This window comes from Lingula anatina, chromosome 1 (assembly GCF_051362555.1).
Source record: "Lingula anatina isolate TDL-2025a chromosome 1, LinAna3.0, whole genome shotgun sequence".
Taxonomy (NCBI): Eukaryota; Metazoa; Brachiopoda; class Lingulata; order Lingulida; family Lingulidae; genus Lingula; species Lingula anatina.
Window position 1 is genome coordinate 31,529,492 of NC_141767.1, and position 26,308 is coordinate 31,555,799.

The window sequence follows — 26,308 nt, forward strand, 5'->3', positions numbered from 1 at the left end:
AATCTAGAACCTAGGGTATGAGGTCCTGATATCAATAGGCATTGTGATGGAAATGAGCTATTGTCAAACTAAAATAAAGCAATTTTTAACTAATGGTGTAGCACGAAAAAAAGTAAAATCCGGAAGGGCATTGTCTTATCAGAATAAGATAGCGTGCAAAGAGAATTGTAACTTTTCAGCTTTAGTTATTATTATTATTATTAAACCTGGAATCAATAGATGTATTTAAGATAAATACAATATTGGAATACCCAGCCACAGTTTTGGTGAGAAATACTCATTTCTGGACAATTTTAAAAAGCTTTTGATTACTCATACCCGCAATGGATAACTCTCAATATATCTCATGTATAGGGTTTGGTGCATCTTGAAAGTGACCAGAAAGCAGGTATTTTTTGTAATAATGGCCAGCAGGTATTTTTTGTAATTTGTAGTTTTCCTTTTCTTTTCGTAAGAATAGAAAATAATATTATATGACATTTGCCTCCTTTTCGTTCTCTTGAATACACTTCGTTTAAAAAATGGCTGCTGTTTCCCCCTTAGTAAGTAACTATTTCCTGATGGCGAATAAATAAAAAAAGATATCTTGTACATGCATTTGGTTTAGCGGGAAAGTTTTCTCAACACACAGCAAATGATAATGGAACTTTTCATTTGTAAAGGTGCGGACGGTGTGACGTACCGGCTAGAGCAAGTGCTTGCTTTGCACTGGTAGGCTTTGCATGGAAATAACAATTATTTGTAGGACTTGCGTGTGTATGCTATCTTTCCAATCTCGTTGATGCACCTATCCGCTGAAAACAGCGCTTTAGATTAAATGATGAAGATAAAGCTTTCAAATTATGATAACATAATTGGATGCAAATAATATCTCAACGAATTTAGACAAAGTCAACGAATGTAGACAAAATCAGGCGTTTTTAGAAAAAGCCAAATTATTCATATAAAACATTAATTGTCACGTTGGTCCGTATAGTGTTGAAATGGGGCCTAGTCACATTGTTGAGCTTTATGTTTGATGAGTAATGCGAGTCTGTAAAAGCTAGTTTATTCACTGTACTTTATGACCAGTTATTAGTTGGTGTTATAGTGCATCACCGAGGGCTTTCGGTAAAAAGTATTTCGGACGTGTGTGTGTGTGTGTGTGTGTGTGTGTGTGTGTGTGCACGATATCCTCTACATCCTTATAAACACGCTTTCACATAAACGTTCATTCTCTTTCACTAGTGCTTTTCTTTATCTTTATTATGATAGTTCCAACAGCAGTTCAGCGGAATTTTATCTTACACATTAAAAGAAGTCTAAACCTCAAAATAACGTTCACAGTTTCTTTGAGCTTAAAAATCATGTGTAGGACCTTGTTTACCTTTGTCATTAAAATCTATTGGTTATTTTCCTCTCTCTGAACAAAGTCGTATTCGAACACCTAAGGTATTGGTATGAATGAAAATAAAATGATATGCATTGAACTGAGCTGAACATATAATATATAATTGGTAAACCAAGCAAAATAAGGTAATACGTCAAGTACGTTCTCTGTGAAGCCAAGTGTCCGGATTGATCAAACAATTTAAATCAATCAGAGGATTCCAAGATCCAGAAAAAACCATTCCCTTGGCACGTTTAGTTCTACTGGGTAGGTAGAGTTTATTTCAAATGTCGTAATTCGAGTTCAAATTTAATTGTTAAATCATATAGAACCGCCAGATGCTGTTTTGTCTTTTGTAATACGTCCAGTACATTCTCTGTGAAGCCTGGCGTTCAGAGTGAGCAAACAATTAGAGGATACCAAGATCCGAGAAAAAAAATAATGATAAATAATAATAATCATCACTACACCCCCTTGGCTTGTTTACCAGGACATCAGTGCCATGTTTCTTTGTTGACGCCAATAGCGTCAGTACAGGCAGCTCATTAGTTGATCGTTCCACTGCACGTTATCGGCAGACTTGTACATTATGCAGTAAACTAGATCTTCATCACTTTTAGCTGTTGATTATCTGGTAGTGATTCATGTTGTCCCAGAAAATGACCTTTAGCACATGTAAAGAAAACACTGCCACTGCATATGAGTAATTATTCATTCTTATATGTCGAATTCCATTAAAATGTCAGTGCGTCGTACACATTAAAATGATAGAGTAGCAAATTTCTTATTTAATATATATATAATTACTATCCTAGGTAAAAGCAGAGCCTAACATAACTAAGATTATAATTTAAAACGTTGGAAGATTAAAAACAAAAATACTTTGCTGTATCGTATTAAATAATTCGATTAAAATGTTAGTCATAGGAAGTTTGTTGATCAAGAATGCCAGATACCATTCAAGACACCTTAGGGGTTACCATGACCATTGTCCGAAAGAGAGTGGAACTCTATTATAATTTACCCACCCCTGTATATACTGTGTAGCATAGAAACTTAAGCTATGTGCATAGAAACATCATCTCCGTCAAAATTTTATTTTTGATGATATTCAGATGCATTTTCCTTTTAAAAAATAACTGTAAACCACGCTTAATTCCTCGAAATAACACCCAAAGTGCATAGTGACGCTGCACAGTGATCCTTATTAGTTATAACAAGCAGGCCTGTAGCCAGCAATTTCAAAAGGGGGGTTCTTTTTCTGAAAAAGTGGACCTTTTTCCATAAAAACTTCATGTTCCTAGATCAAATTTTTTCCAGCAAAAGGGGCGGTTCTTTCGAACCCCCCCCCCCCCCCCCCCCGGGTACGGGCCTGACAAGGTAGTACTGGTACTTCCACAAAGGCCGCAATTTTTATTCTGTGGATATTTTTGCTGAGGCAGAGATTAGCCATCTATGCAACCAAAGACATATCTGTTAATATCTAGTGAAAAATCAATCTCTGACCCTGGAAGCGGGTGACAAGGTCGAGTCATGAACATTGCGGTTAGTCTTGGGCCAAAAGTGCAAAAAAGAGACGGATTGGAGTCATGCAGTAATGGGTAATTACACAATTAGGTATTCAGAAGGCTCGGGGATGATGAACGTTTTTAAATAAGCTCTTATCAGGTGATGGGGGATAGGACGGGGACGCGCGTCCATAGGCATTCTTGACGCAAATCTTGTGTCTAGTTTAATTTATCTGTCTAGAATAAGAAATTTTGCTATTATAAGCCTGGAAGTACAAAGACCTCCATACTACGTACCATTTCTTAATTGTAGAATTGTACCGCTGATATCACTTAAGTGAGAGATGTAGTGGTATCACCACCTAGCAACAGGCCTACATTATTCTTTAATTTTTCTTTATTCTTCATTCATTCATTATTCTTTAATTCTGTTTACTGATTTAGGAGCCCATGATATCAGAAGGTAGGTCCACAGCTATTCATCATGCCGACACGTATTGCTTATAAGATGATTACTTACATGTACAAATAAAACAATATGGAAGTCTACAAAAGGATCAAACAGTGCTGACAATAAACCACGAAAGATGACTTCAAACTCGATGGACGGGTCCCGGCAAAATGAGCATTAATAAGTGATGTATTTTCTCCAGGTTTTTTTTTTCATACATGCATGTACATGCATATGTAGACCATCCAGTCAAATATCACCCTCAGATTATCTGATAATGCACAGTTTCGTTTTCTATCTAATTTTCCATTCACTTCCCAAATTGCACCTTCTTTAATGGTTCTGATGCAGAAATCGGACAAATATTCATAGAGGTAGTCACACGCGGCAAACCATAATAATAACAATAATAATGTTGTTTTATCGTGACCAAAATCAAACTCACTCCAACAGTAACGTCAGTGAAGGTTCATGGCAGTGGACGCAAACAATCGCATGGGCTGTTATTTTCTGCACCGCTGTAGCATGCAAGCCACGGTGACCACCCAGTCGTGGCGCCCCACGGAAGGCTAGCTCGCCTGTGTTCAAACGGGAATTAAAAAAGTTCAGAAGAGTTTGAACTAAGCAACAAGTTATCTTGGCGCTGTTTCTAGCAAATAAAAAAAGCATATACTATATAGTTCATGATTGAAGTTGGACTGACAGGCAGTATTGGTTAAAAGTTCACAGCTAAGGGGATATGATATGCAAGGATGCTTCTTTATCAATTTTGTCCAGTTTGAATAAACATCAAGTAAATTTCAAGAGAAAACAAGATTTTGCCAAACTTCTTATGACCTTTATGTTACAATTACCAAATTTCCCGGACATTTTCTCAAGGTGTATCTTGATTTGAAGAAAAATTCCACTTCCCTAAACTGAAACATCCTGGGTTTAAGACCCGATGCATAAAAAATTCAGCCATGAGTAGCCTTTATGAATTGGTCCATTAAAATTTTTAATATGGTACTAAAGAAATTGCCTCAGCGTAAAGCCGTACTCGGCCCTACCCCTACCATGCAGGCCTCTATTGAAGCAAATCCGGGCACGGTATAATTTGATGGTGATAACGTTGACAGGTAAATGGTACATTGTGAGTGGCTGAGGCAGCGGTGCTCGACAATCTTGTCTTTTATCTAGACGTCACACCGCTTCATCTGTTGCATAACACGAACCACATACGTCATTCTTATCAGATTATAAAGACAGTCACCAGGACATAAAAAGCCTCACCAAGAACCTGTGGCCACTAAAGGATACACAACTCAAAAGGAGAAAGAACAAAATCTCAAACTCGAACACAACGTCAGAAACTTCTGTATAGCAAAGGTAACTGTGCGGTGTTTACCTTCATCCGGTGTCCATTACTGACGGTAAGTAATCATTGCCACCTTGTGCTTTGATGATATTTCTCTCAGATATAGTATATCAAACCATGGAAGCATAACTGTCAGTTATTCTTCAAAGTTAAACAGACGTTTTTCTTAAAACAAGTACATAATGAACGCTTGATATTACATTCTAACTTACTGAACAAACATAAATGTCCAAACAGGCACAGTTGGTTTTACTTTATGCATGGTACCAGTATTCTATCTGTAGATGGAATTTGAGCTGTCACTGCCACTGATGCAGGCAAGTTATTTTTTTTACAAATCAAAAGAAAGAAAAAGTGAAGTGAAAAGAATGCTGAATCGTTTTTTGTATGTTTTTCAGGATATTTTTGCAAAATCACATCACAGAAAAATATGAGGACCACTTTCGCTATATTGGTAGCACTGACCGTGGTCGCTGTCGTTTACGGTGCAAAAAATAAAGCTGGAGATAAACCATCACCCGGAGTAGCACTCCCTGTACCAGAAAAAGATGAAAAAAAGATTCCTTTTAAAACCTCTGAAGAAGATGATGGACAAGAAAAAGATCCAAAGGAATCAGGGAAATTAGAAGGAGATGAAAAGAAACAAGGTGGTATCCAATTAGACAAAGGTCTGTCCGATGACGAGAGAGACCACTTGATACGCAAGGAATTGTCTAAACAAGGCAAGCTAGTGGTGGATGAGCAAAGTGGAAAAGGTAATATACAGCTTTTTTCGCGTAGTTTAAAGTTGACTTTACCGTATCACTAAGTAAAATTAAAAAACACTTATTGACTCGGTCGTAATGAACAGGAAAGTGATTTTAGTAAACTGTGTATATAGCTTTCACGATAGTTTGTCTGTGCCATGACTAGTAGGTGATACTACTATTGGGTTAAGATTCATTTGAAGCCATCAAAAGCCATTTATGGAAAAGTAATATAGATGAAACCGTCTCTATGTCATGATTTCAGTGCGTCTTGTGAAAGCCGGAGCACAAGGGGAGGGAGTTCCAAAGTCATATATCGTCACGCTTCAGGAAAATGTTAGGAATAAGAGAGGTAAGTTTCCAGTGCAGATTTAAACGAGAAGATAGGATTAGACAGTGACTTATATGCAAAATGTACGGGCTTTCCAATTCAAGGTCAATTTGTAAAATGGATAAAATAAATAATAAAAAAAAAAAAAATTAAGGGGGGGGGGGGTTCTTATCCATAGTCAACACCATATTATACTGTGTTATCTTTCTCTAAAATTATCAACAAATCACATCTTATCATTAATTTTGGCCATGACGTCATGCAGTTAATTTGCAGCCTAATGCGCAATTCTAAAAAACAAGATGTCATGTTTGCAGCATACGACTGTTCGAAAGCCAGAGAAAACTTAGCAGTTGAACGAAAATATCACTAAACCAGAATAAAACACCAGAGACGGTAACAAAATGGCTATAGCCTCAAATTTGGATTAGACGTTTAGACCAAAATAACTGTAGTCTACTCAAACGTAAGCAATGTCTCACCTGTTAAAAAAAGAATAATTTCTGTGGCCTGCTGGAAGCGTCACTTAGTTTTGAGTGCGACCAAAATCTCACGATAGTTACGAATTGGAGTTTTGAGAAAACTTCATTTGCTTTAAAGTACCTTGTCCTGCGCTTATTTTGCGTTCAACTGGCACGATGGTTAACATCAATCACCTCAGATACACTTTATTCTGGGACTGTCGATTAGGTTTGAAATGGCGGCTCAAAAAGAAGGACTTCTGGTAGATTTCAAATATATGTATTTGCATTAAATCAAAAACCTACAACCAACGGTGGAAAATTCTTACAAAACGTTCACCGGAAAATTCTTCGTTTAAAGGGGGTCCCAAAACAACCATATGAAGTGTAAATCACACTTTTCAGAGATAATGAATTTGAATGTATACGTTTGGTGACGACATTTTTTCATTGTGGAACCGACAAGCGCGTATTTTGAGAACATTAAAATCATTGTTACGCTAATACTTTTGAACAAACGTATTAACGTAAAGAGGTAAAATATAAGCAACTAATATTAAATATCCTAACTTCGGGTCTTTTTAATGCAGATATTTAAGTTTGCAATTATTTTGTATTTTTCAGTAAAACAAATGTTGAAAAGGAGTGGTTTGAAAGGCAAATCCAAACGGGTGAAACTCAGCTCCAAAACGGACTTTGTCCTAATTGATAACGTCGAAGAAGAGTAAGTGGCAGTGAATGATACGCGAGATGAGATCACTTATATAATATCTTTTAAAAACAAAGATCATAATATCTATTATAGATTTTACTGAGGTGTGTGTGTGTGTGTGTGTGTGTGTTTGCGCGTGCGCGTGTTCATTGTTAGCTAATTTAATTGTTTGTATATATTAAAAAGAATTTGATTCCCTAAGAGAATAAGTCACAATGTATGTTGCACGGGTTTCTAAACCTCTGATATCAGATCACATATTATTTTCTTTGAAAAACATACCATATCTACTATAGGTTTATATACTAAGAGAGATGTGTGTGTGTGTGTTCAATGCTGGCTAATTCTATTATTTGTGTACATTACAGGGAATTGGATTCCCTAAGAGGCTATACCGATTTAATCAAGGAAATTGAACAAAACAACGTAGTCCATGCTGACGATTGCGTTACCAGTCAAGTTTCGAGCGCCTTATGGGTAAGTTGAATTTTGAGAAATATCCAAAATAAGAAATATTAGCAAATTACATACTGAGACTTACTATGTAACGAATTTAGTTGTGAACTCAACCCAAGATCTTTCAAAAGGGTAGACATTATCTCATTAATTATATTGACAGGGGCTGGATCGACTGGACAACGCGCCCAATGACGACCGAATGGTCGCTTGGGGAGATGGTACCTCTATCGACGTCTACATCATCGACACTGGAGTGTTAGCTGCTCATCAGGATTTTGGAGGCCGTGTAACACTCGGTCTTAATTCCATTACCGGAAACCTAGACTCTAATGATGACCACGGCCACGGGACCCACGTAGCAGGCACTGCGGCAGGTACCACTTATGGCGTTGCCAAAAATGCCAACATTATCGCAGTGAAGGTGTTGTCTTCCTCGGGGTCTGGTTCCTCTGCAGGAGTCATTAGAGGTGTGGAATGGGTAAGAGACAGAGTTTTACAAAACAAGAAGGTGTCCATCGTCAACATGTCTCTCGGGGGTGGCTACTCCGCTGCTTCCAACAGAGCACAGAAGGAGCTGAGGGAGGCCGGGGTGTTCTCGGCTGTTGCAGCAGGGAATGCGAACACTGATGCTTGTGGAAAATCGCCTGCTTCCGCACCTGACGCCATCACGGTAGGCTCCACCACTTCCTCCGACGCCAAGTCTAGCTTTTCCAACTGGGGAGGATGTGTGGACATACACGCTCCAGGATCCAGCATCTTATCGGCATATCACACAAGCAACACCGCGACCAGAACTCTCAGCGGTACTTCAATGGCTTCACCCCACGTTGCTGGCGTAGCTGCTGCGTTAGCTTCCACTTTCAACGCGAAGGGTTGGTTTCCAGAAACCTCCCCTACAGCGGTCGATTGGTTGGAGTCCTACATTAAATTGTACGCCCAGGAAGGTGTCATCAGTGGATTAGTTTCTGGAACCACAGAAAAAATGCTCCATATGGAGTGCCTGAATATGGAAGAATACAACAACTGAGTCAGCAGCTTCGGTCATATATTTGCCAATATAGATTTTAATGGGATACAGGTTGTTTAAAATGAGCTAGTTTTAAAGCAAAGCTTTGTTCTGTTATCTTGCTGAAACCAAAGCATTCCATTTATACTTGATTACTGACTTACTCCCAAAATTAAGTTTCATGAGTACAAAATAAAAATCGAACGAAGAAACATACATGAAAAAAGCTATTTAAAAACCAAAGATAGTTCAACAGAAATTTCATGTGCGAAATAATTAACAGGTTTAAAAAAACGTCTGTGTTAAGTTGCAGCAACTGACAAGTTATGAGGTCAATTTTTTTTATCATTTGCAATATTCCATTGCGATACTATTTTAAAACATTTAATATCACAGTAAACAAAATTTTAGCGAAATGTCGAAAAATTGGTTTACCGAATTATTGGATGCATGAGGGTATGCCTGCAGAGAAATAAATATATATCAGCCTTGATGCGCTTTCGTCTTATTGAATAATTGAATAATCTCTTAATTATAGCTTTCCAAATAATTAGCAAGGCAATTTGACCAAATTAAGACTTGTGATTCAAATTTAGGGTCGGCCTCAAGCTGATGTAGATCTGTCGTATAGTCAGCACAATTGAAAACATCGAAGTTGAATCTTAAAATAAAAATTTGAATTTCCATTTGGGATAGACATGCAAGGATATTCGTGCATATATGTGGATATTTAGTGAAAAATCACCGATATAATTTTGATTATCTATCACTTATACGCGGAAATTTTACTCGATCCGACCGCAATCTTAAAACTGCTTCAAGTGACATTAATTTAACGGAATGGAAATCGCGAAGTTTAAAAAAAAATCAAAAACGCCAAGGAAGTGACCTTATAATCTTATCGTCCATCTGTTCTTTAATTTATTCACTTATTATTTTTTGAAAGTGACAAATCTCCCTACAACATTTACCGCTGTTACTTAAATTTAGAGGGTGTGAGAATGGCCAGGCATGGTCCTCCAGATGACTTAATATGAAATAATAGAACACGAAAAGAAAAATACAAAATTAGAACGCCATTTAAGAGAGAGTGATGCAAGTTTGCAGTGGCACTCACTCATTTATATATTAGCATCTGCCATTTTAAGCAATTTGCGCTAAATCAACTAGCTAAAGAATTCAATATAAAAGGTAAATAAACTACAACACTTTCATGTGCATGTAACTTATTACAGTTTACGAGAATGGCATTTTATCTTTTACATTAAGCAGTAAAAGATAAACATTCAAGCAGAAGATTAACATTCAACATGTAAAAAACGGTGGTTTGTCTAAGGTATGTTGGCGATGATATCTCTGTCAGCAAATAACATCAAATAACGTTTCACCAATCGTTCAAACGCAGGGGTAATTTCCTGAAAGTAACCCTCTGCAACGAACACCGATCCCAGTGCCGCAGCCGCCCCAGCGACTAAAGGAGACGCCATAGATGTGCCACTCTTTACTGCAGTGGAAGTGTCGGTTTTATTAGACCCCATTCCCAGAGATTAGATCGATCTACTTTAGATCGACCCAACTCCCTGGGGTTTCACGCTAAATAGCTGTCAGCCGAGCGGGCACGAAATTTAATTACCCCCTTACAGCTTGTAGTAGGCGGGACGGACATTTAAGCCGGATTATCTGACAGTAATCTAGTGAGACTCCCCGCGGGGATAGATCGATCTAAAAGCTCTGGGAATACGCCCTTAGACTGGGTTCCCATGCCTATAGGTCGATCCATGTGGATCGATCAAACTCCCTGGGGAGTGTCACTAAATTGCTGTCAACTAACCGGCTTAAATGTTTGTCACGCCTACCGAATCAGCTAGGAGTAAAGATAATTACCCCCTAACATCTTTACTAGGCGTGACAGACGTTTAAGCCGGTTAAGTTGACAGCAATTTAGTGAAGATATATAGATAAATCCAAATATTTGTGGGAATGGTCCCTTAGTTGCTGAGAGAATCCATGTTAAAGGGGCATATTCAAAATTCGTCAAAAAGGTTGTCCCACCCCAAATTTCATGTGCTTTTATTTATAAATGATCACATCACAGGAGTTATATATAAGAGTAAGCCAAAATCAGGCTGAAAAACAAATCTACATATATAAAACAGGGACGGATTTAGGCCGTCTTCTGGGTCTTCCGGAAGACGGTCAGATTTTCAAGTTTACATTGTCGGGCATCTAATGTTTTCTGTCAGAAGACGGTCAAAAATGGAGGATGGATCAACAAAGATAATTTGGAAGACTGTCAGAAAATATCTCCGGATCCCCCCCCTGTAAAATTTGCAGTTATAATATTACATTGACATTATGTGTCTTCAAAAAATACTATGGTCATTATTCTGATGATTTCATATCGGCGTCTTTGGGGTAAAGTACCATTTTCGGTTTCTTGATGTTCTTAAACTGTAACATTTTTAATGTACCTTTGTAAATAAAATTGACGGATGAAAAATGAAAAATGCTAACAAAATGTGGGACTTGATAGTTCTTCATGCCTTTGTCAAGATATACAACAATTTTGGTGATTTTATCTGCAACGGCTATGGGGTTATCCTCCGCAGTGATTGCTGAGTACACCCAATTAAAATTGGTAAGTTATGATCCCCCACAAAAAAGCCGGTACTTTAATAGGTAAAATGTCACCTTAGCACGGTGGCAGCTCAACCTGTTATCGATATGTTGATCAGCAAAGCCCCTTTGTATATGTCAGATATAAAATATTGATTCAAGGATAAAAAATGATAGGAAAAAATCAAATAAGGTGATATAATGATATACAGTACTTCAAGGCATATAACCTTCACTTTTTCACATGTTCTTGTCGATTTCAGTTTGAGTGTGTGAGAAAAAATATTTGGTGATGAGCCAAATAACCTTTAAAGATATCTTATTCGAAATATCTTATTTTCTGGTCAAATGGCATACTCTTCCACCTTCCCCAAAATGTAATTTTCTCTTAATTATTACTCGACCAGTCCCTGCACTTGGATGAATTGTTTAACACCATTTCTAATTAAACATATTTAATTTTTAAATAACTTGCCAGCCACTTAGACCGCCATGTCTTCCTGTACATTTCAGAAGACTATATGGACATCTGGTACTTTGGTTGAGGGGTTTTGCCGTTTTTTATGGTCTGGTAATGGAAGGATAAGCTTTGTATATGTAGACAGAAAACACGGATAGCATATTTTAAGATATAAACGCCCTATTTGAGGACATCGTCTTTCCTCTGTTACACTAGACGCTGATCCAGAAAAGAGGCTCATAAAGTAACTTTTATTTTCTCTGCTATCTATACTCGGTTTGACACTGTGTGATGATAGACAAATGTATGGCAGCTTATTTCAGGGTGGTCGTCCTATAAAACCAATGGGCCGTGACAATATAAAAGGGATCTAAAATCGGTGAAAGGTGCTAAAAAAAGGACATTTTAGCCTAGTTGTCCATTTTAATTGACAAATACATGAATTCAAAAGCGATTTAAATCCCGAGAATCGGCGAATAAACAGACAACATTAGTCTTAATAAAATCCCTAAATTTGCAAGCTTAGGGATTAATAATTATATTATATCCATAAGTGAAACACAGTCTACTTTTCTCTACTACTGTGTCAAGTTTATTTAATAATGTTTATGTCGTTGATCTTATTTCTTTTCATAAGGCACCCAGATAAATATCATTCACCATGTTTATTGCAAAAATATGTATTCATTTTACACATGAAGTCACATGATTGTAAACATAATAAATGTGGAACTGCTGTATTCTGAAAATCTGTATTTGGTTCATTAAGATACATTATCTCTAATAGGAAAAAGTTTAAAATATGTTATTTCACACTTAAAGTCATCGATTTACATATTGAATGATAAAATGAATTTTTGTGAAAATAAAAAATCCCTTCTTGTAATATTTATCATGTGCGACACTCATCTATGAGTTAATTTGATATCAATTATAGATTAATTTACAATTGACATTTTGACTTTTTGGTAATTAAATGTCATTTATATCAATTCGTTTAGTCAATTATGTTAAAAGCTTAAAATAAACTCATGTTTTGAAAAATGGTTATATATTTCATTTATTTCACTGTTAAAGAAGCTGACAGTCCTCATGTGCAAGAATTTACAGAAACAGACGTTTGGTGAATTAGCACGAAGACACTGTAACAAATGAAACAAAAAAAAGTGAAGCATGTAAGCAAATAAAATAGCGAGGTAATTTTGAAAAAAAAAAGGAAAAATTGCATCAGCTTTCACTCGTTTTCTCAATCGGAGAGAAGGTTCTATTTGATGACACCTAGAAAATAAATAGAACTTATTTGTATCATACCTAAAATCGCCTTTAAAATTGAAAGACAACAGCTGTGTCATTTATCTTCCTTGTCTTCTGATGTAAAGAAAAAGACACTAAGAATAAATACTTACATTTCAGACACACATAGGAAAAGAACAGAATTAAAATACTTCCACCACCCAAGTACTTTTATGGTCTCTAAAATCATTAGGGGCCTACTACAAGCAGCAATGCACAGTGAATTTTTGAGTTGGAAGTAATTTTCGTACATTGGAATCTGGCAGTTCCTCTTTCCTCAAAACTTTTCAAAATTTTAGTTATATTTTGATTATCATATCACTGTAAAATAATAGGGTCTGGTGCTCAACCAGAAGCGTATACCTGTAGTAATAATATGTAGTGTGGGGGCGTTGACCTACAGGGCCCTACGTACACGTATATTTTACACAGTACATATATATGTGAACATCGTACAGTACAATAATGGCACTGTCTGTTATTTTGGATCCAAGTACCGAGCGTGGATTCGAGTAACACACATAAACCACAACCAGTAGATTCTTATACGACTCAAATGAAGTCGACATATCAAGGGATAAACCGTATTAATCACTCGATCAGCCATAAAAGAGCTTCTAAACTGCACCTTCGTCAAGTTTTGATCATATATTGACCTAGTTATCTGACCAACTTATCTGCCCTGGTTATATACACCATAGAAAGTAAGATGAAAATATCCGTTCAAATATCGTTTTGGGGTAATATGAAGCGATATCCTAACCAATACTGTTTTAAACTACATGTACATGTTGGCATTTGGTTGGTTTTGTGGCAAAATTTTGACTTCAAGTGAACCATTAATGATACTTCTCTAGTACGCTTTGGTAAACTCTCCGTTGTATGCATATTACCAATATTTATATTATAATCCTTTACCAGATCTTTCACTCTTTCCATTCTTGGTGATGGATTAGTTTAAGATGCTCTTCGGGTGAACAACCTTTTTTATGAAAAGTCACTGGTGTGATGTAGATTGCCTGACATTCCTTATCTCTGAGGACAATTTTGTTTGGTAAGAATCAGACCAAAACTATCAAACTGTAACTCCAGATTGTAGGCGTTTAAATGTCCAAAAATAAAAATATATATGCTGTGGACAATCGTTGAATGATAAAAAAGAGAAACATTATAAAGACAAAGGCTATCCACATTGAATTTAAGGTGATTTAATAATTTAAACTCAGTTCATTTCAAGTAATAATAGGTTTTGGGAACTATTCCATTAACAGCAATGTTTTTAGCAAGCCGTACAAACTGGTCCAGTCCCACATGCATTGGGGGAATTCGAGCAGCAAAGGTCCTGAACACTTCATCGACGGGAAACAGTACATACATGTGTACCATGCATGTATATAAGATTTAGTCTGCCGTCACCAACAAACTCCATATAAACACTAGCCTGTGATATATCTACGAAACCTTCTCGGAACATACGGTACCTACTGTATGCTCAACAGCGCTTAGCCTTATTAACGGTCGCTTTCTGCTTGACAGATGCACTTTGTTCATTACTCGACGAAGTATGCCGATTTCAACGCGGCGAAAAATAAATCTGACGGTCTGGCTGTGTTAGGACTTCTTTCAGTGACTACGGATTACTTTCAGGATGCAGTGTTTCGCTAAAAATTAAAGAGGAATACAAGTCTCTGGGGACCTAATTTCAATAAAATCCGACCCCCTCTTCTCTCTAGACGTACGTTTGCAAATAAACGCCGAAATAAGCCTTACAGTATTTTATTTTAATTTTTTAATACAGTTAGTTTTCCTGGTTTCAGCTCTGTCCAAGATACGCGTAGCCACTTTTAAATAATCGTTTAAAAATAGTCCAAGCGCTACTAGGAAGATATGTTTTACATAATCAGAATGCACGAAAGTCCAGGAAAATGTGTTCCATTTTTTGTATCGTTAAGTGCTTTATTTGCGAGGTAAACATGTCGTACCCATGCAAAGGCATTACACGCCGCATTGTAATACATAGGCCAATGTCAGAGAGTTCAGGCAATGACGTCACGACTGGATAATTACCCCCAAAAAATTAGGCTTACGCTTACCTTACAGTGGGTAAAACGTGATGGGCAGATCTAGAGAGAAGAGGGAGGTTGGATTTTATTGAATTTAGGTCCCCCAGAGACTACTATTCCCCTTTAAGTCATTTGGTTATACCCCCTTTACACTGGACGGCGTCCTTTCTGCGTCCTCTCTGCGACCATGAAATTTGGCATCGCTGTGGTCTTAATAAGGAAGCACGAGCACTGATTTTGTATCAGAATGAATGCTCAATGATCGGCCAGTTGTCGGCACGTAAAATATTATAATTTTTAACTCTCAAATGGGGCCGTGCTGCTGGACGCAGATAGGACGCCGTCCAGTGTAAAGGGACCCTTATTGAAATAAACGTGTGCATTAAACAAAAATCCAGTTGATATGTGAGACGTCTACTTTACCAAGGTTTTCATTCTCAACAGTACAAATACGATTGGCGCTGCAGCTTTTAAGGCGAACAAAAATGCAATGGATAAGTTTAAGTAATTACCAGTATAAGTTATGGAGTAGCCAGCTAAACTATAGGTATTCATTTTTGCTACTATTGCAGTAGTTGAGATTGCAAGTGTGATTGCGCCAGTTATGATTGCAGGTGCAGTCTGAGGACAACACGAACCTAAAACCTATTTTGGACATTCAAACATCACTGAATCAGGTGTGCAGAGTATTAATGTTTTTTATCGTAACTTACTTATTCAATTATGAACAAATGCAATTATACAAAGATCGAGGCACATATATATTTACTTGCTCATATGCACCAGCATCTGGTGTCATTTGGACAACTGGGTAAAGGATGATAATAATAATAATAATAATGCTAGATGGCAAGTTATGCAAATACGTTATATGCAAAGCCGTTATATTAGAAAATGGCCGAGGTGGCAGTTACATCATCTGATCCTCAGCTCCACCCATGCAGGCCTGTATTGAGGTAAATCGGGAAAACGCTCTGGGCACGGTATACTGGTAATTTGATGGTGATAACATTGACAGGTAAGTGGCACATTGTGAGTGGCTGAGGCAGCGGTGCTCGACAACTTTTACTTTTGTCTATACGTCACACCGCTTCATCTGTTACATAACACGAACCACATACGTCATTCTTATCAGATTATAAAGACAGTCACCAGGACATAAAAAGTCTCACCAAGAACCTGTGGCCACTAGAGGATACACAGCTGAAAGGAGAACGAACAAAAATCTCAAGCTTGAACACAACGTCAGAAACTTCTGCACAGCAAAGGTAACAGTGCGGTGTTTACCTTCATCCGGTGTCCATTACTGACGGTAAGTAATCATTGCCACCTTGTGTTTTGATGATATTTCTTTCAGATATATCATATCAAACCATGGAAGCATAACTGTCAGTTATTTTTCCCTGCTCAAGTTAAAACAGATCTTCCTTTGTTAAAACAAGTGCAAAGTGAGCGACTGGTATTACATTCTAACTTCTTACTGAACAAACATAAATGTACATACGGGTACCGTTCTTTTTACTTTTTCTTTTTACTTTTTTAGAATTTGAGTAGTCACTGCCACTGATGCAGGCAAGTTTTGTTTTTCACAAAACAAAAGAAAGAGAAACTGAATTGATAAGAATGCTGAATCGTTTTTTGTAAAAGTGAAAATAAAGCTAAATTTCGTATGTTTTTTCAAGGTCTTCAAACCACAGAAAAATATGAAGACCTCTTTCGCTATATTGGCAGCACTGGCCGTGGTCGCTGTCGTTTACGGTGCAAAAAATAAAGCTGGAGATAAACCATCACCTGCAGTAGCACCCTCTGTACCAGAAAAAGATGAAAAAAAGATTCCTTTTAAAACTTCTGAAGAAGATGATGGACAAGAAAAAGATCCAAAAGAATCAGGGAAATTAGAGGGAGATGAAAAGAAACAAGGTGGTCTCCAATTAGACAAAGGTCTGTCCGATGACGAGAGAGACCACTTGATACGCAAGGAATTGTCTAAACAAGGCAAGCTAGTGGTGGATGAGCGAAGTGGAAAAGGTAACACACAGTATTTTCACGTTTTCAAAGATGACTTTACCGTATCATTAAGTGCAATTAAAACATACTTATTGACTTGGTCGTAATGAACAGTAAAGTGATTTCAGTAAATGTGTAATATAGCTTTCACGATATTATGTCTGCGCCATGACTTGTCGGTGATATTGCTACTTGGTTATGATTCAGTTAAAACCATTAAAAGCCATATATATACAAAAGCAATGGCGATAAACCCGTCACCTCGTCATGATTTCAGTCCGTCTTGTGAAAGCCGGAGCACAAGGGGAGGGAGTTCCAAAGTCATACATTGTCACGCTTAAGGAAAACGTTTCGAATAAGGGAGGTAAGTTTCCAGTTTAGATATAAAATCATTAATGGGTATAATACGTTGACTTATGTGCGAAGTGAATAGTCTTCCCAATTCAAGGTCAGTTTGTATAATGGATAAAATAAATAATATTAAGAAATTAAAGCGTGGTTTTCTTATTCATGGTCAACGCTTTAATTTTATACCGTGTGATCGTTCTCTAAAATTATCAACCAATCACATCTTATCACTAATTTTTGCCAAGACGTCACGCAGCTTTAATTTGCAGCCTTTTGCGCAATTTTATAAAAGTAAGATGGCGTTTTTTGCAGCGTACGACCAGAGGGTGGAAACGTATTGCCTTTATGACTAAACCGTCATTTCTCGATATTGGTTTGTGACCTTCATGGTCAATTAGGGCTTGGCCTCTGCGCCACGCATGAACAGCAGTAAGTCGGTCCACCACACCTGGGTCTTTTTGTCTTTGACAAATGTTAAGTCGTCAAGGAAGATATTATTCAAGACCTCGGACTAACATCTACTAAGACTCCCTGTGGCTTCTTCAGTAACGTTCCTACAATTCACGATTTTTCTTTCTGTGCGTACATACCCTGAAAATGGTTAGCCGATCTTATGAGAACTATGTCACTTTCTCACCCTTCTCTAAGATAACCCCTGGTACGGCTGCAATTCCACGAACATTTCTTAAAAGTCACTAATTAGCACATGCAAGTCGTGTCGATTCTGTTGATAAGCATACCGGCAGGTATGATTATATGAACGGTAGCTAGTAATTAGACATGCGCTAGAACTTGCTTGTCAGTTTAACACAAAGCAGCTTATATAATTACCAGCTGAGATGACCAGGCAAGCCCCTACCCATCGGGGGCACAGACTGATTTCTCACCAGATATTCACAGATATGTCTCTGGCAAAGGTCACAGTTATTCTCTCTACGCCTCAGCGCAAATGTCCACATAATGATAACTGCAGCCCTGGTAGAGGTTGCAAGCCCCAATCATCGTATACGTGAGAAAGTTTATGGCACATCCTCCCTGTATTTTTCTCAAGAAAGAATTATCGATGCGCTTTTTCTTCCTGGGCAATGATTTCATTCGTTTTTTCTAAAACTTTTTTTTGGCATTGGGGGCTTGAGAAAAATTTATTTGCATCGAAATGCCTATCTTGCGCTTATTCGTATAACTGGCATGATGGCTAACTTCAGTCGCCTGAGATACCCTTCATTCTGGGATTGAATAGGTTTAAAATGGCGGCTCAAAATGGAAGGACTTCCGGTAGATTTTAATGATATGTATTTGAATAAAAACAAATAATGTGCTACCATGTCGTTTTTTATTGATGCACAGCGGAAGGAAATAATCACAACATGTTCACCGTACGTATGGATGTAAAATATTGCAAATATTTTAATATAGTAACTTCAGGTCTTCTTAATACATTATTTAACTTTGCAATTACTTCGTATTTTCCAGTAAAACAGATGTTAAAAAGGAGTGGTTTGAGAGGCAAATCCAAGCGGGTGAAATTCAGCTCCAAAACGAACTTTGTTCTAATTGATGATGTCGAAGAAGAGTAAGTGGCAGTAAATGATACGCGGGTAGCTAAACCTCTGACATGAGATGAGATAACTTATATTATATCTTTTAAAAACAGAGTAGCCTACATTGTATCTATTATAGATTTTACTGAGGTGTGTGTGTGTGTGTGTGTGTGCCGCGCGTGTGTTCAATGTAAGCTAATTTGATTATTTGTATACATTACAGACCATTGGATTCCCTAAGAGACAAAGTGGCAATGATGTTACACGGGTAGCCAAACCTCTGACATGAGATCACTTATAGTATATTCTTTGAAAAACACTCTGTGTGTGTGTGTGTGTGTGTGTGTGTGTGTGTGTGTGTATTTAATGTTAACTATTTTGATTATTTGTGTACATTACAGAGAATTGGATTCCCTAAGAGACTATACCGATTTAATCAAGGAAATCGAACAAAACAACGTAGTCCATGCTGTTGATGATTGCGTTACCAGTCAAGTTAAAAGCGCCTTATGGGTAAGTTGAATTTTTAGAAAGATCCAAATAAGAAATATAAGCAAATTAGATATTGTGAGTTACTGTGTAACGAATTTAGTTGTGAATTCAACCCAAGGTCTTTCAAAAATATCGATCTTGACGAGCTGGTCACTTGAACCACACGCCTTGGAATCGTCCCCAGTGCCTCACTTGACCAGCGCATGGGAATCGGTTTCTTGTGAAAGATTTCAGAGACATTGGTACATAACATTATAAGTTTCAGAATTTGATTAATTTATATTTATACCTTGAGGACTACTAATGGATGACGGAGAACATTTAATCAGTCATAGAACATACTTTGGACTATATCTTTACTTAGATCATCTTCATAACAGAAGTCAAATATAGACATTATCTCGTAAAATTATTTTGATAGGGGCTGGATCGACTGGACAGCGCGCCAAATGACGACCAAATGGTCGCTTGGGGAGATGGTGCCTCTATCGACGTCTACATCATCGACACTGGAGTGTTAGCTGCTCATCAGGATTTTGGAGGCCGTGTAACACTCGGTCTTAATTCCATTACCGGAAATCTAGACTCTAATGATGACCACGGCCACGGAACCCACGTAGCAGGCACTGCGGCAGGTACCACTTATGGCGTTGCCAAAAATGCCAACATTATCGCAGTGAAGGTGTTGTCTTCCTCGGGGTCTGGTTCCTCTGCAGGAGTCATTAGAGGTGTGGAATGGGTAAGAGACAGAGTTTTACAAAACAAGAAGGTGTCCATCGTCAACATGTCTCTCGGGGGTGGCTACTCCGCTGCTTCCAACAGGGCACAGAAAGAGCTGAGGGAGGCCGGGGTGTTCTCGGCTGTTGCAGCAGGGAATGATAACTCTGATGCTTGTGGATCATCGCCTGCTTCCGCACCTGACGCCATCACGGTAGGCTCCACCACTTCCTCCGACGCCAAGTCTGGCTTTTCCAACTGGGGAAGTTGTGTGGACATACACGCTCCAGGATCCGGCATCTTATCGGCATATCACACAAGCAACAACGCGACCAGAACTCTCAGCGGTACTTCAATGGCTTCTCCCCACGTTGCTGGCGTAGCTGCGGCGTTAGCTTCCACTTTCAACGCGAAGGGCTGGTTTCAAGAGACCTCCCCTACAGCGGTCGATTGGTTGGAGTCCTACATAAAATTGTACGCCCAGGAAGGTGTCATCAGTGGATTAGTTTCTGGAACCACAGAAAAAATGCTCCATATGGAGTGCCTGAATATGGAGCAATACAACAACTGAGTCAGCAGCTACAGTCATATATTTGTCAATATAGATTTTAATGGTATACAGGTTGTTTAAAATGAACTAGCTTTAAAGCAAAGTTTTCTTCTGTTATCTTGATAAAACCAAAGCATTCCGCCTAAACTTGAATACTAACTTATTCAGATAATTAAGTTTTATAAGGACAGAATGAAAATTGAACGAAAAAACATACATGGAAACAAAACTGTTTAAAAACCAAGGATAATAAGAATATATTTAAGCATTTGTGACGGAAAAATGGTCTAGGTTTTCATGTGAGAACTAGTCAACGTTTTTTTTAAATGTCTGTATAAAGTTGCGACAACTGAAAACTTATCAGAGGTAAAATTTTTTATCATTTGCAATATTGCGATCTTATTTTAAAACTTTAAATATCACAGTAAACAAAATTTTAGCGAAATGTTGAAAATTGGGTACCGATATATTGGATGCATGAGAGGATGCCAGCAGAGAAATATTCCTTGATGCAATTTTGTCTTATTGAATAATAGAATAATCTCTTAATTATAGCTTTCTGAATAATAAGCAAGGGAATCCTATCAAATTAAGACTCGTGATTCAAATTTTCGGGTTGGCCTGGGGTTGATCTGTCGTATTATCAGCACAATTTAAGGCAAAATAAAGTTTAATCTGAAATCAAAATCGTATTTTCCATTTTGGATATTCATGCAAATATGTGAATATCTAGTGAAAAATCAGTATATGGCCCTGGTAGAGGGTAGTTCGTCATCGAAATACTTTGGAGTATCTATCACTAATACCCGAATATTTTACTCGATCCGACTGCAATCTTATAACTGCTTCAAGTGACATTAATTTAACGGAATGGAAATCGAAAAGTTGTGAAAAAATAGAAAACGCCAAGGAAGTATCCTTATAATTATATCGTTTATCTGTTTTTTAATTTATTCACTTATTATTCTTTTGAAAGTGACAAATCTGCCTACAACATTCACCACTGTTACTTAAATTCAAAGGGTGCAAGGAGAAATAAGAAAATGTGATATGATACATTACAAAAAGATTTTTAAAAAATACAAAGTTAGAACACCAACAAAGAGAAAGTGACGCAAGTCTGCAGCGGTACACACTCATTTATATAATAGCATCTGCCATTTCAAACAATTTGTACTAAATCAGCTAGCTATAGAGTTCAAAATAAGAGGTAAACTAGAGGATCAGAGATGCGATACCGCTTTCGGGTATTGTACCAACAACTGCAGTAAGCGCATTCGTATGGAAAACAAAACAAAACAAAACAAAAAGATACACTGCCGCGCCTCCAGTGCTGTGCTGGACAAGCTCTACAAAATGCACTAAAAAGTTTTCAGTTTTTTTTTTGTTGAAAATTACACTATATATCAAAATCATGGGGAAAAGTAAAAGTTCAAATCCAAATTTTGGACAAGGGTGCATTGCGACGAGCGCCACACCTAAACCCGTGCACCAACACGCAGGTTCTAGTAGTCTAGGAGAAGACGCAGTAACGGTGACATGGCAGCGGATACGGCGGACGAGACGGGTCGGGACTCAAACCATGTGTACCGCCAGCGCCTACGCTGATGGTACAATAAACTACAGCACTTAACATTTAAATGAAACTAATTACAGGTTACGAGAGTGGAATTTTATCTAGCAGTCGAAGATTAATTAACATTCAAGAAGAAGATAAACATTCAACATGTAGCAAGCGGTGGTTTTCCCCAGGTGTGGTAACGGCAAAATACATCAAATAATGATTCACCAATCGTTCAAACGCAGGGGTATTTTCCTGGAAGTAACCCTCTGCAACGAACACCGATCCCAGTGCCGCAACCGCCCCAGCGACTAAAGGAGACGCCATAGATGTGCCACTCTTTACTGCAGTGGAAGTGTCGGTTTTATTAGTTGCTGAGAGAATACGGTCTCCGGGGGCATATATATCTACACAACGGCCATAGTTGGAAAAATCCGCCCTGGAATCAGACGAGGTGGTTGCACCTACTGTAATTGCTTTGGGGGCACTGGATGGGGAACTGAGACAGGCGTCTTCATTATCGTTTCCTGCAGCGACGACGACAGGGATACCTTCATCAACCAAGGCTGCAACGGCGTCGTTCGACGCAGTGCTGTAGCCTCCGCCTAAGGACATATTCACCACAGATGTGCGCTTTCTAGCACGCACCTGCTCAAGCACCCAGTACATTCCATTTAGAACGCCCTGGGAAGTACCGCTTCCGTTGCCATCTAATACCTTCACAGCGATCAGGTGAACTCCTTTAGCAATTCCGTACTTTGAACAACCAACTGTTCCCGCGACATGAGTGCCGTGACCATGGTCGTCAATGGCGGCCGTTTCTGACGTGTCGGGAAAGCCAAGTGTCACTCTCCCTCCTGCAAAACACTCATGACTGGGTCTTATTCCAGTGTCAATAATATAGACATCTATTCCACTGCCGTTACCCCAGCTTAGCAGGCGATTGTCATCTCGGATTTTGTCAACTCTGTCCAAGCCCTGAAAAAAAAAGTAACGAAATATTATATATTACATAAATTCGAAATAAGCCGAATTTTTGCCGACAAAAGGTCCGGGAAAAGGTCTTTTAGGATATATATGTATATCCTAAAAGTGCGTATGCGTGGTCCACCAAGATTGTGACCTATTTCACCGTTCACGTGTAGTTATTGCTTAGAAGAGGCAGAGCTTTATACCATGTAAGCCAAAATCAGGCTGAAAAACGACTCTACATAAAATCGGTGGTTATAATATTATCATTTGTCCATTAATATTATTTGTCTTCAAAAATACTATGGTCATTATTCTGATGATTTCATACCGGTGGCTTTGGGGTGAAAGTACTATTTTCGGTTTCTTAATGTTCTTTACTACTTGAGCTTGTATTTAAAAAATCCAACGGAAAATAGATGTGCACGAGTACTATATTTATCACTTATGACTATAAATTACACCCATTTCATCGATTTACATATTGAATGATAAATTGAATTTTTGTGAAAAAAAAAACCCTTTATGTAATATTTATCATGTGCGACACGCATCTATTAGTTAATTTGATATCAATTATAGATTAATTTACAGTTGACATTTTGACTTTTTGGTAATTAAATGTCATTTATATCAATCGGTATGACGTTCATCATTCCCTATATGGAAAGTGAAAGGTCAATACGGGGATCCAGAAGGCGAAAAAAGTTACCATGTAGTCAATCGTGCCTCTGCATGAGCTGTGAATACGTGTATGTGAACAGTGGATGCATCCCAGATAGTGATGAGAATGAAAATGATGATGTTTTGTAAATGTTGTAATGATTTAAAATAAAATATTTGATCATATTTTGCACGGTGTCATTGAATATTTACTACTTGTATACACGACATGAATAAAAGTGATATGAATATCTCAAACATTTTGAAACTGAAAGAGGCTACAAAACTCACCAGTATTTAAGACTGCTTCCGTGCTAAGGATGGTTAAAATCCTTTCTGAGCCTTTTAAGTTTTGAAGGAGGCATGATGCAGGTGTGTAAATCGAGGGGAAAGCGCCCAACTTGTAAGAATACGAGAGGTATATTCTGCTTTAAACTAAATAAATAAAGTAAAAAGCAAGCTACAAATTTTTAAACAAAACACACCATCTTTCTTAGTTGTACTCACCCACAGTCCATATAAGTCAAGTACGTTGTATTCATGACAGCTACTAAAATCGTCATTAACTTTCACTATAACATCTTGCTCGATTTCTTCAATAATATCTGTGTTCTTTCTTACTTCTTCCACCTCGCTACAAAAGATGGAAAGTGCATTACAAAAATGAAATTTAACACATTCGTCGTCTTTTTATTTTGGACCTTAGCTGCACTGTCTTTACGGTATAACTCCTGTTAGTATAACTCCTTGTACAGGATAACTCCTGTTAGGGTGAAAAGAAGCCCTAGCTTGTTCATGTGATTATACTCCCTAGATTTAGAAGAATTCGCACCACAAACGTTGTATGGGTTTTGCACGTAGACTTACCTCTCTGTAAGCTTCACCATTACTATGTCTGTTTCACTGTTAAATTTAATGTGGTCGCCTTTGTACCGCGGAATCGTCTCCAGAAACCGTGCAACTAAGGAGATAAAAATAGTAAAGCTAGCTGGTAAGCAAATAAAATACCGAGGTAATTTTGAAAAAAAATTGCAAAATTGCATCAGCGCCCACTCGTACTCTCAATGGGAGCGAGGGTTCTATTTGATGACACGAAGAAAATAAATGGAACTTATTTGTATCGTTACAAAAATCGTTTTAAAAGTTGAAAGACAACGATTGTGTCATTTATCTTCCTTGTCTTCTGTTTAAAAAAAGACAATAATTATAAATACTCACATAGGAAGAGAACAGAGTTAAAATACTTCTTCTGTTCCAAGTCACTCTTCATATCGAGATATTATTATTATTATTATTAGCGTACATAGAAATAGGCCCCAATCGACCCCACTGTTAAAATAAAAAATCATACCTTGTTTATCGGTTAGTCCTTCCTTCAATCGAATAACGTACTGGTCGCGTACCCCATACCCCTTATTTGCCTTTATAAGGCGCGCTAGAATGTAAAATGTACACAGAATCACAGTAATCTTCGTGCAGTCTTGCCTTAACTTGCCTTGGCATTGGGGCTCTTTCCCAATGAAATTATCGTTCTATGCAGATCGATCCAACTCTGCGGGGACTCACGTTGAATGCAATCAGTTTAACAGGCGTGTTAATCTGCTATTCTGAGTGCCTTAAGCGATAGTCCTCGCGGAGTTGGATCGGACTAGGTAGAACGCTGGTTTCATTGGGGTTTCGAGTATACTAATATATACAAAAAATGTGACAACGACGCATGCAACTGAACCATATAAGATAAGTCAGGTGACTTTGTTTAAAGTCACCCATATCTAATTATAAACGAATGATTCAGTAGAAGGCCCTACCTTTTCCGGTTTCCTTCAACACTTTGATACGTCCTGCTTGTTGCAGTAGACTGCGAGTGTTAGCCACAGTTCGTTCTTTAAATGCTCTTTCACCGTCTTCATGGATTTGCATATGTTCTTCCTTCAATTGCTTACTGTGAATTCCATTCAAACAGAGAACTGCAAGCAATGCCACTACACCGTACAGCTGTTTCATTCTTGATGAGGAGACACACAGACGAAGTTAAATCTAAAAATAACACAAAAACAATCAACAATTTGGAAGGGGGTTTTCAGGCACTTAGGTGTTACCCATAAAGTGCAGTATCAAGTGTGCAGTTACATGTAGTATATACCGGGGATACATGTATTGCGTGATACCATACGTGCGCATGTTAAAAGATACAAGCAAGAGCTAGGTTAGGAGAATGGATGGATGAAGTAGAAGATGATCCATCGATATATATATACACCCCGTTACCCCTATTTCTATTGCTGGCATAGACACGCAACCATCTTTTCTAGAAGCGTATACCTCTGTTATCCTCTGTTCTTCACGAAAGAAATCGAGAGAAGCACAAGCCCCCTCTTCGTTGGTTGTCTATGCATGTGACATCTGCAAAAAGGGCATTGCTTGACCACTGTTCACCTTGACCACTTACTTCTATTCGAGCCAGTGCTTTGGATCAGTCCACTGTCCAGGAAAGCTAGGAAAGTTGACATGGCAAGGTTTTCAGTTTATTTTCAGGTTCAAGTCAGTGAATTGATATTCCTACTTAAAAACACAAGTCACTATCCAATGAATCACTAGCTCGTCGTTATTTTTATTAAATAAATACAC

General features: G+C 37.9%; 3 protein-coding genes across 4 annotated transcripts; 2 read left to right on the plus strand and 1 right to left on the minus strand.

Moving 5' to 3' along the window:
- The first annotated feature begins 4,552 nt into the window (after positions 1–4,552).
- Positions 4,553–8,891, plus strand: LOC106170003 (uncharacterized). The gene is made up of 6 exons (XM_013549702.3): positions 4,553–4,740; positions 5,084–5,440; positions 5,697–5,783; positions 6,848–6,947; positions 7,304–7,412; positions 7,555–8,891. The coding sequence occupies exons 2-6, from the start codon at positions 5,116–5,118 to the stop codon at positions 8,419–8,421; spliced, it is 1,488 nt and encodes a 495-aa protein (XP_013405156.2). The 5' UTR covers positions 4,553–4,740; positions 5,084–5,115; the 3' UTR covers positions 8,422–8,891.
- Positions 8,892–15,954: 7,063 nt separating this feature from the next.
- On the plus strand, positions 15,955–21,174 carry LOC106178865 (uncharacterized). The gene is made up of 6 exons (XM_087014938.1): positions 15,955–16,144; positions 16,515–16,860; positions 17,117–17,203; positions 18,661–18,760; positions 19,130–19,241; positions 19,642–21,174. The coding sequence occupies exons 2-6, from the start codon at positions 16,536–16,538 to the stop codon at positions 20,506–20,508; spliced, it is 1,491 nt and encodes a 496-aa protein (XP_086871064.1). The 5' UTR covers positions 15,955–16,144; positions 16,515–16,535; the 3' UTR covers positions 20,509–21,174.
- LOC106178868 (uncharacterized) lies at positions 20,829–26,153 on the minus strand. Of its 2 annotated transcripts, none has more exons than XM_013562222.2 (6): positions 26,003–26,153; positions 25,489–25,717; positions 25,032–25,115; positions 24,548–24,641; positions 24,188–24,314; positions 20,829–23,026 (listed from the first exon to the last, which is right to left on the minus strand). In XM_013562222.2, exons 2-6 carry the CDS (start codon positions 25,682–25,684, stop codon positions 22,190–22,192), a joined length of 1,338 nt encoding a protein of 445 aa, XP_013417676.2. In that variant the 5' UTR covers positions 25,685–25,717; positions 26,003–26,153; the 3' UTR covers positions 20,829–22,189. The 2 variants fall into 2 exon arrangements, with proteins under 2 accessions (XP_013417676.2, XP_086871081.1); XM_087014955.1 differs by having other exon boundaries at positions 25,949–26,131.
- Between the last annotated feature and the right edge of the window lie 155 nt (positions 26,154–26,308).